Source organism: Pollachius pollachius, assembly GCF_949987615.1.
Source record: "Pollachius pollachius genome assembly, chromosome: 3".
In the NCBI taxonomy this organism is placed as follows: domain Eukaryota; kingdom Metazoa; phylum Chordata; class Actinopteri; order Gadiformes; family Gadidae; genus Pollachius; species Pollachius pollachius.
This window is the reverse complement of record NC_136936.1, coordinates 16197042-16213136: the sequence shown is the minus strand read 5'-3', so window position 1 is coordinate 16213136 and position 16095 is coordinate 16197042. Positions and strand designations below refer to the sequence as shown.

At 47.0% G+C, this 16095-nt stretch overlaps 1 protein-coding gene across 1 annotated transcript in view; it reads right to left on the bottom strand.

Annotated features, from left to right (window-relative positions):
* Window positions 1-10276: 10276 nt before the first annotated feature.
* sik2b (salt-inducible kinase 2b) overlaps window positions 10277-16095 on the bottom strand; it is a 39948-nt gene continuing 34129 nt past the window's right edge. Inside the window, exons 12-15 of the mRNA XM_079732013.1 lie at window positions 15775-15935; window positions 14844-14951; window positions 14084-14172; window positions 10277-13980 (exon numbers count right to left, since the gene is read on the bottom strand). Of these exons, the coding sequence (XP_079588139.1) occupies window positions 13368-13980; window positions 14084-14172; window positions 14844-14951; window positions 15775-15935 (971 nt within the window). The 3' untranslated portion in view covers window positions 10277-13367. The remainder of the gene's footprint in view (window positions 13981-14083; window positions 14173-14843; window positions 14952-15774; window positions 15936-16095) is intronic.

Sequence of the window (16095 nt, the reverse complement as noted above, 5' to 3'; positions counted from 1 at the left end):
AAGGACAAGGCGCACTTAATTCAATGTCTTTCGTAAGACTAAATCATTTAGCAGGGGAACACTTTCAAAAAAAGCGTGGGGTTGCCTGAGGGCTGTTTAAAATGAATTGAAAATAAAAAATTGTATTCAGTGTTTGTGTTGCACTATTTAGCATATTGTTGACCTAGATAGGCAGTTTGTTAGATGATGAAAAAAAAACTTAAAATGCAAATGCTATGCTTCTCTTCATGCAGCAGATGTTAGGAGCTCTGTCAAGAGTAACCATTTAGTCTAGCTTTTGTGAGCGGTTGGGACAGCGGTGTTGCATGCGCACAAGTGTAAACAATTTCCCCAATCAACTCGATTGGACCCATATATAAATGTATCTCATCATTGTGTTATTATGCAAATAGTTTGATTTGCCTGCATCATCAGTGCACAATCACAGGCAAGTGTTGCAGTCGTCTTCCGCATCAGAAAGGGCTCTCGTGTGCTCTTTCCAAAACTGCCTGTGTGCTCTGGTTGGTGAGTAGCAGGAGGGGTCGATTGGTGGATGTCCACACACCTGGAACACCAATTAGAAACACAGGCTGACGCTGGCCCCCGGTAAACCGTTCCACTGCGGTGCCACTGAAGCGGGACCCACACGGAGCACACCTGCTGTGTGTCTGGTATGCAACCAAAGAAGAGCATAGCATTTAGTACGGTCTGTGATCCCGACACAGCGGAGATATGAACTGCAATTTTCTCCCGACAAATCTTCATTAAAACCCGATTACTTTAGGGCTCGGCTTAATCCATGTCTAAATCCATTTGAGTTCATGAGGCAGTAATGAACAGCAGCAACCTAATTCCTTCTATTTAGATCCTGTTATTTTAGGGATTTTCTGCAGTCTGAGCCCTGACAGCATGGGGAGCCGTGACGTCAATGCAGATGCCTCTGTGGACCATGCCATTTATAACCAAAGGCTTCCTTCCGTCCATGCATCTATCTATATATCCGTCCATCCGTCTATATATAAGGTCTATCTATATTTCCGTCTATATCTACTATCTGTTTATCAATCTATCTAGACAGTGTTACTGCAACAAAAAAAAAAGACATGTTAACAGTTGAACGTTCCTCCCGTGAACATTTGAAGCTCACGTGAACCGCGCCTCTGCTGACCAGCTGTGTTTACCTTTACATGCAGAGGCATTGGAATGTTGCTAAGCAAAGGCAGCCTTGACATCAATAAAGAATTAATTTCCTGCCAGCATCTTAGTACAATGATCGACCCCATACCCACGGACCGGCCCTGTCTGCCCCGTCCTCTAGTTATTCATGGCTTTACTGATACCCACATGCCAGACATACTGGACAGGACTTGCCCTTGAACATATCCTCGTCCCCCCCACCATTCAATGATCAGCGATCAGAGCAATCCGTTCCCCGATGAAAGACGTAATCACTGCCCACAGCTCAAGAGCGTTAGTCAGCAGGCAGGCCTGTTCCTGGTGCAGTGGGGATCCGGTCCTGTGATCTCTCCGCTCCGAAGACGCAGGCGGACGGTGTCATCCGGCCTGTGTGTGTGCGTTGTCCCGGCAACCATTGATGTCATCACTGTACTCCTAGGCCCTACCAGTTACCCGGCATCCCCTCATTTAGTATTCTTCTTTCAAATCAGATCCCCCAATGTGCCATCCCCCCCCCCCCCCCCCCCCCCCCGTGATAGATGAGCATAGCACCCATCTATCACGCAGCATGTAGCGGAGCTATCTTAAAGACGAGCGGACCACTCAGACCTAAGGAAATGCCTTCGACCCCCAACCACAGCAAGTTGAGGAAAGCATAGGAAAGAACACCATGTCTGTTGCTGGTGGCTCGATATCCCACTTGAAGTCATGACATTGCAGCCAAATCCCTCTTCTCCTCCTGTTATATTATATGTGTCTTAAACATGTGTGACACTTCTATGACCCTTGCCTACATTGTTTTTTTTGTTCTGAGTGGCAGTTGATGTTGCCCACTACCGATCCCCCCCCCTTCAACGTCGGCGACGTCAGCGTCGATCATCTTGATAAATATTGACATGCTATCGTCATGGCGACCAGCTAAATCTGGCTTCCGCTTAAACAGCCCCGGTTCTTATCAATGCCGGTAAATTATTCAGATTCTCTTCCAGTTTGTTACACTGGGACTGTAGTATGAGAGGGGGCACACACGCACACACACACACACACACACACACACACACACACACACACACACACACACACACACACACACACACACACACTGGGTTGGGCTGGCTTCTATAGAATAGTACAGGACATTATATAAGTTTACACTCAGGTCAGCATGTTCTCCTCCATTGTGGGTATGTATGTATGTATGTATGTATGTATGTATGTATGTATGTATGTATGTATGTATGTATGTATGTATGTATGTATGTATGTATGTATGTATGTATGTATGTATGTATGTATGTATGTCTTTGTGTGTGTGTGTGTGTGTGTGTGTGTGTGTGTGTGTGTGTGTGTGTGTGTGTGTGTGGATCATTGACACTCCAGAAACACTCACACATGTTTAAGTGCTTTTAGTGTACGTTGAAATGGTTGTGTATTTTGGGAGTACAGCAGGACTCGCTGCTGTAGCTGCTTCTCGCCCGAGGCCCTTGTCTGGTGTCTCCTGAAACGTAATTCTTTCTTGGTGATATTTTTAGGCTATGGTTCTAGGAAACAGTTCATCTGGCCCAGCTGATAGGACTAACATTATGTTCTCTGTTGGCAGTAGACCCTGGCATATATGTATTTGCACAAAAAGTTGCTGAAATGTCATTAGTGATACACGATAATCACATGGAAAAGACGCTTATCTCCCCAACATATATAATGCATTTATATTTGGAAGGGAAAGAAGACAAAAGGGAAGTGTTTGGCCCGTGCCCAGCTGACCTGGATGTACACCGGGCCCAGCTTTCACTGCTCTGCATCAGATAGGCTTTTAGTTCCTGCAACACAAAAACATGTAAAGTTGCACATCTGCTGGTCTTGGGTGGTTGGTGAAAATCCCTGGACACCATCTAATACAAATAGATGTAAAGCTGTATGTGCCAGTTTGTCTTACTTTACATGCGATGCTCATGGTCGTAAAAAATAATAGAAAGTGAGTCAGCCAAAGAGTTCATCATTAACCAAGCTAGTGCAACTATCAACGCATGCCTTTCTTTGTTGAGTTTGCATGTTCAACCCGGACCAGAAAGATGCAAACAACGCTCCTGCCCTGCCGGTAACTGACGCAAGGCACTGCAAACAGGAGTTGGTTCACTGGGCGCTATATTGCGTGGTAGCCGACTGCTCCTTGCAGGTTAGGTTAGGTCAAATGCAAATACATGAACTACTCCTTCGGGATTAACAGTATTTCTTATTATTATTATTTGACCGCACATTTATTCAAGATAATAAGTTCATTCTAATACGTCCACAAATACTACATGAAAAAGACCACATTATACTTTAATTGCTCCTCAATGAAGCAATTTATTTGATAATAGCCCCAAGCGTCAGCTCGAGAGGACTCCTTTACACCGAATGTGACGTCACGCTAAACAAAGAACAGATTAATCGATCTATCGCTGGGGATGTGGGTTTCCGGCTCATCAAGGACGGTTTACTGGAAGTACTTGGCACAATTCATGTTTTTCAAGCCATTGCCCCTCCCCACCCTTCCCCTCTTCCCTACCCAGGGTTCCTCATTTCGACAGCTCCACATATATGTGTTGTGTATGTGGAATCCTAAGCACTGTCTTTCATTGCATTGCGTTTATATTTATGCATTGCGTGGGAGCGCTAGAGGAAATCAAATGAGAATAGAAAACTGTATAGTGCAACATGTCTTTGTTCAGGGACTATTGTTTTCTTCCAGTTAAACTGGTGATCAGTGTAATTATTAATGGAGTGACTGTCAAACAGCCACCCGGCAAACATTCTGACTCTTACACGCGGACGTGTATGCGCGAACACGGGGTTTGTTTCATATCAGCTGATCCATTCGCAGCTCCAGGGTTTTTAGCTACTGTGTCGTTTTATAGTTTGATGAAGTATGACACATGATAAATTAATACAATACCAAACATTAACCTTGAAAGCCTAATTATTGCCTTACCACTTGGTTATATATTTTGAGGTGTCAAGAAACAATAGGTTCCAGGCGCTTGTTATATTGACGATTTTATTATCCGCCACATTCGCTAATTTTGTTGTTTTTTTTATTATGGTTTAATTATATCCATGTAGTGTTCGTTATCGTCTCTGGCATCTCCCTCCCGATCAATCACAGCGTGTCCGTTTTTCAATTAGCTCTTAATTAAGTTCCCCTTGGTCACGTTTACTCCCATGTTAAGGAGTCACACAATGGGTTTAATTATTTTTTTTGAGTCGGAATGACCGGCGTTGCCTTTACGGTGGCTCAGCAAGTTTGCGTTAGTGCTTTCTGCTTGCAGCAAAACTCTTAATTTCCCCTGATGCTTTTGAATGAACATTATTTTCTGGACAAATGTGGCAACCAATGGGGAAGCATCAACCAGGAACACTGAAGTGAGTAATTTATTAGGCTTTATTTTGTGATGTCGGTTTCATTGGAGTGTTGTCAGATTTACCGCTAGATCACTGCTAGGTGTACACTGGATAGGGCTAATGTGTGGTTCCTCATTGAATTTGTTTGGCCAGTTGGCTTCAGGTGAACCTTGTTGATACCTGGCTTCAGGTGAGCCTTTTGTTACTGCTGTTGGTCATTAAGGCGTCACTGATTGTAGTGTTTTGAGTAGTCTTGTATTATCTGCCTGTTGACAGACTTGGCTCTTGAGGCGCCCTCTGTGGGCCACAAACCATCGCTTCCTCTTTGTCTACACTGGGTTGCCTGCTCTGGCAAAAAAAAGCAGAAAGTGTAGTGCGGGAGAAAATCGCTTGCAACAATCCCTTTCTCCTCCATGTCACGGTTCACGTACTTCAGGGAGTCAAAGCCAAAGTTCCTTTCCCCCAATTCCTTCTCCACCATGGCTGAGATAACCCCCACTATGAGACTCGTTGAGGAAATACCTGAGCTGTCAAAGAACCCGACGTCTATGCGCCAAAACACCAACAGGGTTATCCAAATAACAAAGAAGTGTACAACAGTCGTAGCTCATTTTCTCAGATTTCTTGGCGGGCCAAATTCTCTGGGCGAGCAAAGCACAGAAGGGGAGGTAACATTTCCCCGTATGACGACATACGGGGAAAATTCCAAATCGGCGCGTTGGAGGAGATGGCAGCAGACGGCTTCCCCGAGTCAAGGGCTGGGATGCCGGTGGCGATTCGTGGCTTCCATCAGTACCGCGAGGACATCACATCAGCTGACGGGGTGGTCCTGTACAAGGATAGGGTGGTCATACCACCCTCGCTCCGTGGCGAACTGCTGAGCGCCCTGCACGCTGCCCACCAAGGCGTCTCCATGATGACCGCCCGCGCGGAATCGTCCGTGTTCTGGCCAGGCATGTCGGCTGACATCTGCGCCACTCGGAATGGCTGTGAACACTGCCACCGGATGGCGCCCTCTCAGCCTGCGGCGCCGCCGACCCCGCCTGTCATGGCCATTTACCCCTTCCAGGCTGTGTGTTCAGACTTTTTCATGCACAGGGGTGTACACTATCTTGTGATAGTTGACCGCTACTCGAATTGGCCGATCATCTCGAGGTCGACGGGTGGCGCCGCGGACCTCATATGCCAACTACGCCCGTGCCTTTGCCACGTACGGGACTCCGGAAGAGCTTGCATCGGACGGGGGCCCAGAGTTCACCTCTGCCGAGACCAGGTCTTTCCTTCGCAGATGGGGCGTGCACCACCGCCTCTCCTCGGTGGCCTTCCCCCACAGCAACTGCCGCGCAGAGATCGGGGTGAAGACGATGAAGCGGCTCATCACTGACAATACAGGCCCGAAGGGCGAACTCGACACCGACGCTGTGCAGAGGGCGATACTCCAATACCGTAATACGCCGGACCCTGACACTAAGCTATCCCCGGCGATGTGTGTCTTCGGCCGGCCCATCCGCGACTTCATCCCGATTCCCCCCGGGAGGTACAGGCCGCACGTAACGTGGCGTGAGACGCTGACGGCGAGGGAGGAGGCCCTCCGCAAACGCCACTTCCGCACACCTGGCACTTTGGCGGAGCACACCAAACGCCTCCTACCTCTCGAGGTGGGGGACTCTGTCCGCGTACAGAACCAGACAGGGCATCACCCTAACAAGTGGGACAGGACGGGCAGTGTCGTTGAGGTGCGCCAGCACGATCAGTACGTGGTCAAGATTGACGGGTCGGGCAGGGTCTCAGCTCGGAACCGAAGATTCCTGCGCAAGTTCTACCCGGTCCACAGCGACCGGCCCCCACCTCGTTCGATCTTTGATGATCTGGCGTCTCGTGTCACTGTACCAGCACTTAATGCAATGCCGCAGCTGCCTGGTCTTGCGAGCGGCCAAGTAAGGCCCATGACAGAGTCAGGGCCCACTCCACCACCGGCGCTGCCACCTGCAGGCTCTCCCCGGTGCGGGACGCAGCCCTCCTCTATCGTGCAAGTGGTGCCGGCCCAGGGCATGCTTCGTACGCCGCCGCCGGCCTCTGTGGCCCCTGTGGCCCCTCTCCCACCGTCACCCGACGTGTCGCCGGCGGCAGGCCTGCGCCGGTCCACCAGGAAGACCAGTGTGCCTGCCTGGCATAAGGACTTTGCTGTGGGGTAGTCTTTAATGGGTTCTGTGGGCGTTGTGTTCATGTTGGACTTTCCGCTCGTTTTTATGGCACAAAGTGCATACGACCGTTCGTTCGATGCTGTTTTTCTTTTATTTCTATCAGCCTTTGTGTTGGAGTGTTAAAGGCTCAGGGGGAGATAGGGAATATTGCACTACGGTCCTCTATGTTGTTGCACTACGGACCTCTATGTTGTTGCACATAGCGGAACAGGAAGTTAATGACTGTTTAGATGTAAATCTACCGGCACGTTCAGCTGCTCATGACATGTTTGGTTATTGTCATTTCACTGCTGTCGTTAATTAAAGCAAGTGAACAAATGGAAAGTTGTTCTTATTTAAACTGTAAATCACTGTAAGAAACAAATGTTTATTGACTGACATGTATATTTTATAACTTCTTATTAAGGTGCACTTGTGGAAACTGTGACAGAATGCCCAGAAAAGTGGAAATGTCTGCTCCCAAGAAATACAAAAGGTGGCCAACAGTTGGGACAATCACTTGCCTTACTCCTGTTTTTGTAGTAGCTGAGAAATGGACTAACCTGGCTTGTGTTCGGAAATGCAGCAGCCTCCGCTTCCCGTTAGGTACCTGCATCACTCGGTTTGCTGTACATTAACCTTTGGGAAAATATTTTATAATATCCATTTCAACAATATTCCATTGCATTTTAAATGCATGTTGCTTCCTGGATCAATAATATCTCGTATACACTGATGTGGCCTCAGAAGTTATTTGAATTATTATAAAACGGTATTCAGCACTTTTTCTTCAGTTGTAAGACGACTGAAGCAGTTTCTAGTCCCCCCTACATGCAGTGGGACACCAGCCAGGCCAAGAGCCACACTACTGCAATGTGCTCCAGCATGGCATCCAGTCTAATACGTTGCATTCTATTGTGACATTCAGTACTTCCATGTACCCATGTGGGATGTGGCAGTAATTATTTAAATGTGGTTTTCTTTTCATTAAAATAAACATCCAGATGCTGTTTTGCATTGTGGGGAATTCCCCCTTACTGAACATTGACTCGACCTGGACGCCTTGTTCTGAAGATGTTGTAGCTTGTGGTACATATTTTCCTTGTAACGTATGATTGCCAAATACAACCTATAGTGTGTCAAATGTCAATGATCAATTTCGAAGCATAGGGAAATTATAATCGGTCAAAGGTTTTTTTGGGGGGGAATACTCGTGTATTGAATGTGCCATCACGATGTACAAGGCATAACATTACAGCTGTAATCACACTCATTTGATATCAATAAAGCAAGGCATAGCGTTGCAGCTGAACAAAACAAATTGCAACACTAACAAGCTAGAAGTTTGTACAAGGCATACAGCTGATGAACCAAGATGCACAACAGCATCTTTTTATGGCGATCATGCAACTAGCCGAACTCCACCAGCCACTGCTGCCAACTGACTTGGTCGGGTGAGTGACTAAGCATCTGAGAGGCGGGACTTCTGCACTTCCCTGACATCAGATTGTCAAAGTAAATGCTGTTTGCAATGTTTCAGGCAGTGAATGAGGTTTTCGGTAAGCAAAAGTAACTCCCCCTATCTTGGACTGATTTTTATTTGGGTTTAGCGGACCATAAACATGGATATAAAGCACTAAAGCAAAGGGGAAAAGCACATGGCCCCTTAACTAGTTGGATGCAACGTGACTGAGCTTTGCAAGCATTTTATGGCCAGGACTCCCTTGAAGACGAGATGAATCTCAATGGGACCTTCCTGGATAAATGTAATATAAAATATGGCATGTTCCAATGGGCCGTAGTGGGAGCTTTGTAGTTATGATTTAATATTGGGATGCAATGCGGTCTTTAAGAAATATGTTTGGCAACTCTAAACATCTTCACTGGCAGATTTAGATGCTTCATTTCTACAGCTGGATATTTAGAAGTTTCATATTTTACCAAGAGTCTGTAGGAAAACAATTGTTTTTCTGTTGTAGAACCAGCCAGATGCAAGCATGTTGGTCTTTATATTTGTCATTACTTTAATATTTAATAGATTTAATGGAAATTGTAAATGCTCTGATCAAGTACTGAAGGTGTTTTTTCTTGAGGTCCAATTCATTTGAAATAACTTCAGGTGAGTAGTACCTTTTTAGTTTCCTCCAGCCGAGATATGTACTCAACGGTAGTGTTATATTTATATAGGGTCAGCAAGTTTTACTTTGACACTAGCCGCCCAACTAAAAAGGAACCTACAGCATACAGAACAGTAAGTGATGGTTACTTAAAGGGTCCGTTCTCAGATTTAATACATTTTGCCTACTGTAGGCAGTGGGAAAGATTTTTTCTATCCAGTAAAATATGTAATGTCTAGCTTTCACTTTGGCATATCATTTCTTTTCACTCTTGCTTTATTTTTGCTGATACTTGCCGTCTCACATATCCTCTCGGGATAAATGTTTTTTTATTTTCTTCCCCCCCCCACGATCATAATGGAATATCTGAAGACAGTGCTTGGTTAAAACATTACTATTTAGCTCATATAAATCCTATGGGCCGGACAGCATTTATTAAACTATTAATTACAGCTATTTTTTTTGTATGTATCAACGCAGGCTCATGTAGAGCCAGAGCCTGGCGAACGAAACGAAGACGATCTAAGGCAGGCTACAGGACCAGTGGGCTCATTTGCGTTCAGTTCAGTTGTTTTCTGTATACCATGTTTGTGTCTGTCTTCCAACGCCCCTAGCTGGGAACACTCTTAAGGGGGAGGCTGATGGTCAACTTAATCTGATTCCAAACATGTCTTAAGTGTGTACCTTGGTCTCTCCTCTTTTATATCCCAGTGGGTAACTGAGAACCTTTACTCCTCATGGCTCAAAATGCTTCAGACTATTTCTGATACAATTATTGCTTCATAAATGAACCTTATTTCATTGCTTGTATTGAGTTTCTGCTAGAAGTCCAGGGTAATGTGTTCATTACTAAGTTGGATGCCAAGTATCTATGCAGGGTGGGACCTTTTGGAAATTTTGGATACATTTTCAGTTGGTTTGGTCGCATGTGTTAATGGCATTTGATTGTTTTATTTTTCCATTAGACGTCTTGAGTATAGTACTCCAAGACACTTGGTTTACAAAGTGCTTTCAAAAGTTTGCGAGTGGTCTATTCATCTATATAGTATGCTCAAAATTGAATGAACCAAATGACTGCTTTCTTTTAGACATGGGTGACATATCCTTTATGGAATGGTGCCCTGGGTGCATTGAAAATGAGTATATGTATGCAAGTGAAGTCTGTATACCTTCTATGGATAATGAGAACTCAAAGACCTGCTGGCAGAAGTCTCAAGCTAATTAAAGGTGCAGTAGGCAACATTGAAGTGCTGTCATTGGTTCAGAATTACTGGGTGAACGCTAAGAATCTCTTGTGGTCCATTGCTCCTTCCTCTGGAGTAAGACAACAGAAGAAAGCCTACCCGCTTGCTTAAAAACATTTGGGGAAAAAATTGCACGTGTGCACACACACATACACAAAGGAAGGGTACAACATGTTTATGTTCAATAAACCTTTTTAATCTCAACAGCAAGGTAGCTTATGTGTGGTCAACATCAACAAAGGTAAATATAAAACTGGATTTCTATTGATAACATCGATGTCTTTGTTCAACAGGAGGTGCAATCATGATACTTGGAAAGATGTCCAACTATAATCAATTTTTTGTTTGTCTCCATCTTGAGAAATATTGCTCTAATACTTTTAAATGGCATATACTGAACAAGCGACAAGAGAAAGCGTGGTGGCTGGGCTGATCTAGAAGCTTCTGGAACGCCACACGGTGGTATTCCAGGTAAGCTTCTGGAACGCCACACGGTGGTTGTCCAGGGCGGCTTCTGAAACACCATAATGTGGTGCTTCAGGGAAGCTTCCGGAACACCACACGGTGGGAATCCAGGGGAGCTTCTGGGACTATAACTTTGGTTTTGTACCTTTTTGTAAAACCATACTCTACGTGGTTCTGGAAATAAAAGAAATAAACCTCAAACATACATGAAAAGGGTCTATAACGCTGTTGATTTAATTTATACTATATAAAAGAAAAGTAAAAAGGCACACTGAACACGATTCATGTTCAACACAAAAACTCATACCTTCTGTGCACTCCATGAGTGTTACAAGATTCACTAAACCTCCTAATTTGTACAAAAGCACAATTACTTGAACCCATCTTGCTGCAGACATCCCCCTCTCATGGGACTTAACAAAGCAACAATCGGTCAAACCAAGTCTGGTCATTTCTTTGAGAAAAGTTTTTTTTGTGTCCATTATCTGGGTTAGACAGAGGACAAATGTGTTTCCTACAGATTTGGGTTTGGTTTCATCCACCAGGAAACGGTCAACCAACCTGCTTGCTCCTCCTCCACCACCATCACTTCCACTCACGCAGTGTCTCCTCCTCCCCTGCCACGTCAAAGTGCTCTAGTATTTTTACTTCCACAGATTGCCATGTAGGTCTCTAGTCTAACCTGAACAAAAATAAAGGATCTGTGATGGGACAGTACTACTGTTGGTTCGAAGTGTCTTATATGATCCCCGGTAAGGACTGTTGACTAGAAACCACACGTAATTCACACATAATAGAAAAGTTGCTGCGTTCCCAGTTTGATTTTAAACACGTTAAGTACTTGCGTCAGTCCAGATAACTGCACGCAAGCGGTGGTCCTGTCTGACTTATACTATTCAGACTACAGACAGCCTCAACATGTTTAAGCAATAACCCCCAAAGATCTTTACTACTAATGTGGCTGCCATTTAATAAAGGCTCAACCCAATCACCATTTTCGATACGTTCCAATAAAAGCAACATTTTCAGAGAACGGAAATCTGTGCGCTTCAAGTACATTGAAAAAAATCCAAGTGCTATGAAAAACAATACAATTTGCCTCCCTGTCGCAGGCTTGCTGTCAGTCAAAGAGCAATTGTGAGCCACTTGGCTAAATCCAGTGTCAGGTGACCAATGTCTTTCTGGTGTTTGTCTTACAGCAGCCCCCTGAGCAAAGAGGGAAAACATTCCTTCATCTAATCCTATTAAGAGAATCTTTACGGTGTTAATTCCATTAATTCCAACATTATTCCACAGAAACACCATTTCATCATTAACAAAAAAACTGAGTATTACTGTAAAAGGGAGGAGAGGGGCAGGAGGTTATTGGATTAAAATAATCACTTGTAGGCTACAACTGTGCATTGGGGGAGGAGGTATGTCTACTGAAATGTAGATGGGTGTATCTGCAGCACCCATGTGACATGTTCTACAGTTTGAATGGGAAGTGGAGTAAGCCTTGAGACAATTTCAGTCAGGCAGGCAGACAGAGCTGCAAACACACGCTTGACACAGCGTCCGCCCCCCCCACCCCCCAGCTTATATCTGCACTTGCAGGGGGAGTGAAAAGATTATATCTCGGTTACATCATCAGCTCAAGTCTTGATGTCGCCGATGACTCAGAGTTCACCACAACCAATCGGAATTGGCTGTACAGACGAGGCCTCCTTTACCCATTATCTTTTTTTACAATCCATTTATATCACGAGTTAATATTGCTTCAATATTGCCAGGAAAACAGATTGATATTGACTTATGAACACCGCGACTTCTTCACCCAGCAAGCATGAACTATACAAGCCCTTGCCCTCCGTTCAGCAGGTCAACATGTGCTCCGCTGGATCTCTTCAAATAAACATGAAGCCCATGCCGCCGATATATGTATGCTGACAGTTAATCACTTCTGCTTAGGAAACCTCACCTCCAATCAAATGTTATGAACACTGTTCAGTAGTGTAAGAGTTCAACGTGGTTCAGTAGTTCAATGGAAAGCAGAAAGGAAAGTATTCAGAAATGAAACTACTGCTCACTGAATCTGTCCATTGTCCGTCAATCATATGCATTTATAACAGGCAATAAACAGTTGTTTGTTCTAATCAAACAAAGTTCAGCATATTCATATAAGAAAGAAGGCGGTCAAATGTAATGCTTCAAACATATTGTAAATGTAGTCATGAAACCTATATTATTATTATTATTATTCAAAAGTACCCACTATGGGCATCTTGCAGGACAAGGTGGCATGATAACCAAGCGACTCATTCCTTTCAAACAAAGAAAATTAATGCATCTCGAAATTATTCTACAGATTTTCTGTGTCCTGGTGTTGTTGACGTCCTACTCGCAAGAGAAAATGTGCCGTTAAGCTGCTGTGCTTTTGGTTCCAGATCAGCCCCCCTCCCCCCCACACACACACACCTAATGGGATCAGCTGCACCATCCACAGGCTGCGTCCTGTCCCGACACCACCACCACCCTACCTAGGTACATGTTGGGGGTAGGGAGGGAGGTGGGGAAGAGGTAGGGGTCGGGCATGACTCCAACCAAGGAGGAGAGGGGTAGGTAGGCTGAGGGAGGTTTTGGGAGAGAAGTTCGGTTTTCGTTTGTCTTCTTCTGAGGTTCACTAAGAAACAAGGAGTCAGTATTTTAGTCGTACACGTTTTTTCCTTCTTCTACGCCCCCCCCCCCCCCCCCAGCCCTCATCTTGCTGACGGCCGTAATGCGGCACAGCTTCAGCGGCTCCCCGCGGCTTCATACCGCCTGCTCCCTCCGGCCGCGCTTCAGTTGACCATGACAAAGCCGTGCTGGGAGTCCACCGTCTCCATCATCTCGCCGTCCAGCAAGGGGTCCTGGAGCTCGGGGGGCAGGGTCAGGGGGTCGTACTGCCCCGGCCCGGCCATGGCCAGACCCCCGGCGCCATACCCGCCCACCATGGAGCGGGGCGCCGGCTGCCCGGGGTCCAGGGAGAAGTCGTACTGCTCTGCGTAAAGTGCCTCAGTGGAGGGTCCCAGGGTGTGCTGCTCACAGCCGGGGGGGTAGCCGCCGTAGCCCAGGGACGGGGGCTCCACGGGGAGCTGGTGGTGGTGGTGGTGGGGGTGGTGGTGGATGGGGTGCTGCTGGGGGGGGTAGTGGTGGCGGCTCATGTAGGGGTCGAACACCATGCCCTCCCCGGGCTCCACTAGGGGGAGCAGGCCGGTGGGCTGCTGGTGGAACGAGGGCGAGGTCTGGGGGCCGACGTGGGTCTGAGAGGGTCCCATGGGGGGGCCCTGGGGGGAGCAGACCGGCGCGGCGCCGGGGGGGTAGGAGCCCTCGGCGATCTGCATCTGGTTGAAGTAGGACTGCAGCCCGGCGCCCTGAGGCTGCTGCTGCAGGTACATCCTCTTCTGGTGCAACCTGGGCAGGCGGGGGGAGCAAACACATGCTGAGTGTTGACTTGGGACCCGTGTGAGGTGTTGTTACTGGTTGTTATCGGTGGTGGTGGTGGTGGTGGCCGTACCTGTGCTGCTGGAGCTGCTGCTCCAGGCTGCGGGGCGTCTCCTTGCAGAAGAGCTGGCAGCTGGCGGGGCTGTTGGCCAGTGCGTTGGCCTGCAGGAGGGCAGCCACAGTGGGACTAGGTCACCGCCATGGCAACCAGCTACAAAATATTCACCCGCCACAGTTGTGTTCCGTGCACCCCCCCCATTCCGCTTAGCAATGAACCTGCTAATCCTGACACGTCTCCCACATGATAAAGTCTGCACCAAAATACCTTTTGTAAAATAGCAATACACGAGACGTATGGAGCAGGCTTATAGGCAACAGGGTTTGATTGTGTCGTGAGTATTAACTAGACATGTCAGTGTGTTGCTAGTAAGGTTGCTAGTTCGATCCCCAGCTCCTCCTAGCTGAGTGTTGATCTGTCCCTGAGCAAGACACTTAATCCTAACTGCTCCTGACGAGCTGGCTGTCGCCTTGCATGGTTGACTCTGCCGCCGGTGTGTCAATGTGTGTATTAACCGATGTAAGTCGCTTTGGATAAAAGCGTCTGCTAAATGCCCTAATTGTAATTGCTCTGGGTAAGTCCCAACTCAAAACTCAGCTGAGGGAGAGTGTAACTGATATTATGGGTTGAAATGTTAAGCCTGCCAGAGCCATGTGTAAAAACATCTTCCAAATTCAAAGCGTGTTCATTTCACGGCTCCTTTCCTCTTGCTCAATAAACACGCACACCTCGTCTAAAAGTGGCGGCGCGTGCCCACTGAGAGGTCATTGGGTACCTGCAGTCTGTGGGAGAGGTACTGCGTCTCTAGGCTCTGTCTGCGGGACAGGAGCTGGGGCCCCCCCTGGTACAGAGCCCGGTCCTCCTGTTGCCTGGACGCCTCGCCCTGTTACACACACAGACACGCAGACAATATGTGTCATAACAAGAGGCGCGGAGACAGTCGCGTCTGTAAACAGAGCAGTCACTGCATGCATGTACGCACACACACACAAAAAACAAACTCAAAAGTAATGCAATTATGACCATTAGGGTCAGTGTGTCCCACAGTCTAACCAGCTTACAAATGCTGTGCTGTGGAAATGCCACTGGGCTCCTGCCAGATGCCTTATCCTAAATGATAAGTGCTCCAGGGACCGGACATTAGTCAAATGAAATGGAAACAAATTAAAAGGATAATGGCTGGTAGCTTCATGAGCATCAGAGAGCTGCATTATTATTACATTAGTGGTGGCGGGCACATTGGAAGCACTGTTTTGTGTTTCCTGAACTACCTTTCCTGATGTCCTGTCTGGTGTTGACGGTAACGATGGCTCAATGATACCTCCTTACATGGCTATTCACTTGCATTCAGCAGTGTGAGTTGGTACGCGTGTGGCTGGGTGTGTGTGTGTGTGTGTGTTCCCTCTCAGATCAGGACCAGTGAGTACCAGTTACTAGCCTGGTCCATTTGAGTGACCTCAACAATGGCTCTATTCTCCCTGGCCCGGGCTCCAGGCCCCAGGGGCCCCGAGACAGTAAACAAGCCACAGTTGGCTGCCTCTTCTGGGGTTACACAACCGGCTGGGTGGGGGACTTCTTTCTGATGATGAGGTGTAAGGGCAGTGGGGTGAAGAAGGGGCTGGTACTTTCGAGGGGGGAGAACGGTATTTTGTGCGTGTGCGTGATTGCGTGCGAGCACGTGTGTGTGTGCAGGCAGACTGGCTGACCTCCAGGAGATTGTGCAAGTGTTGCTGTGGCCCGAGGGGACCCGCAGGGCCGGCACCCTCGCCGGAGCCCATCTGCTCCACCAACATCTGGACCTTATTCAGCTCCAGGATGCCTTTGGTCCGGGCCAGGTTCTGGAGGTGCTGCCGGAACGCCACCAGACCTGAGCGCGCACACACACACACACACACACACACACACATATATAAATATATATATACATTTTGAAGCTTTTTTAATGACGGATAAAGAGAGGAGAAGAAAGAAGGAAGGTGAATGAGAACACGGGCTCCTTCGTCGCTTGACTGGAGCGTGTGTGTGTG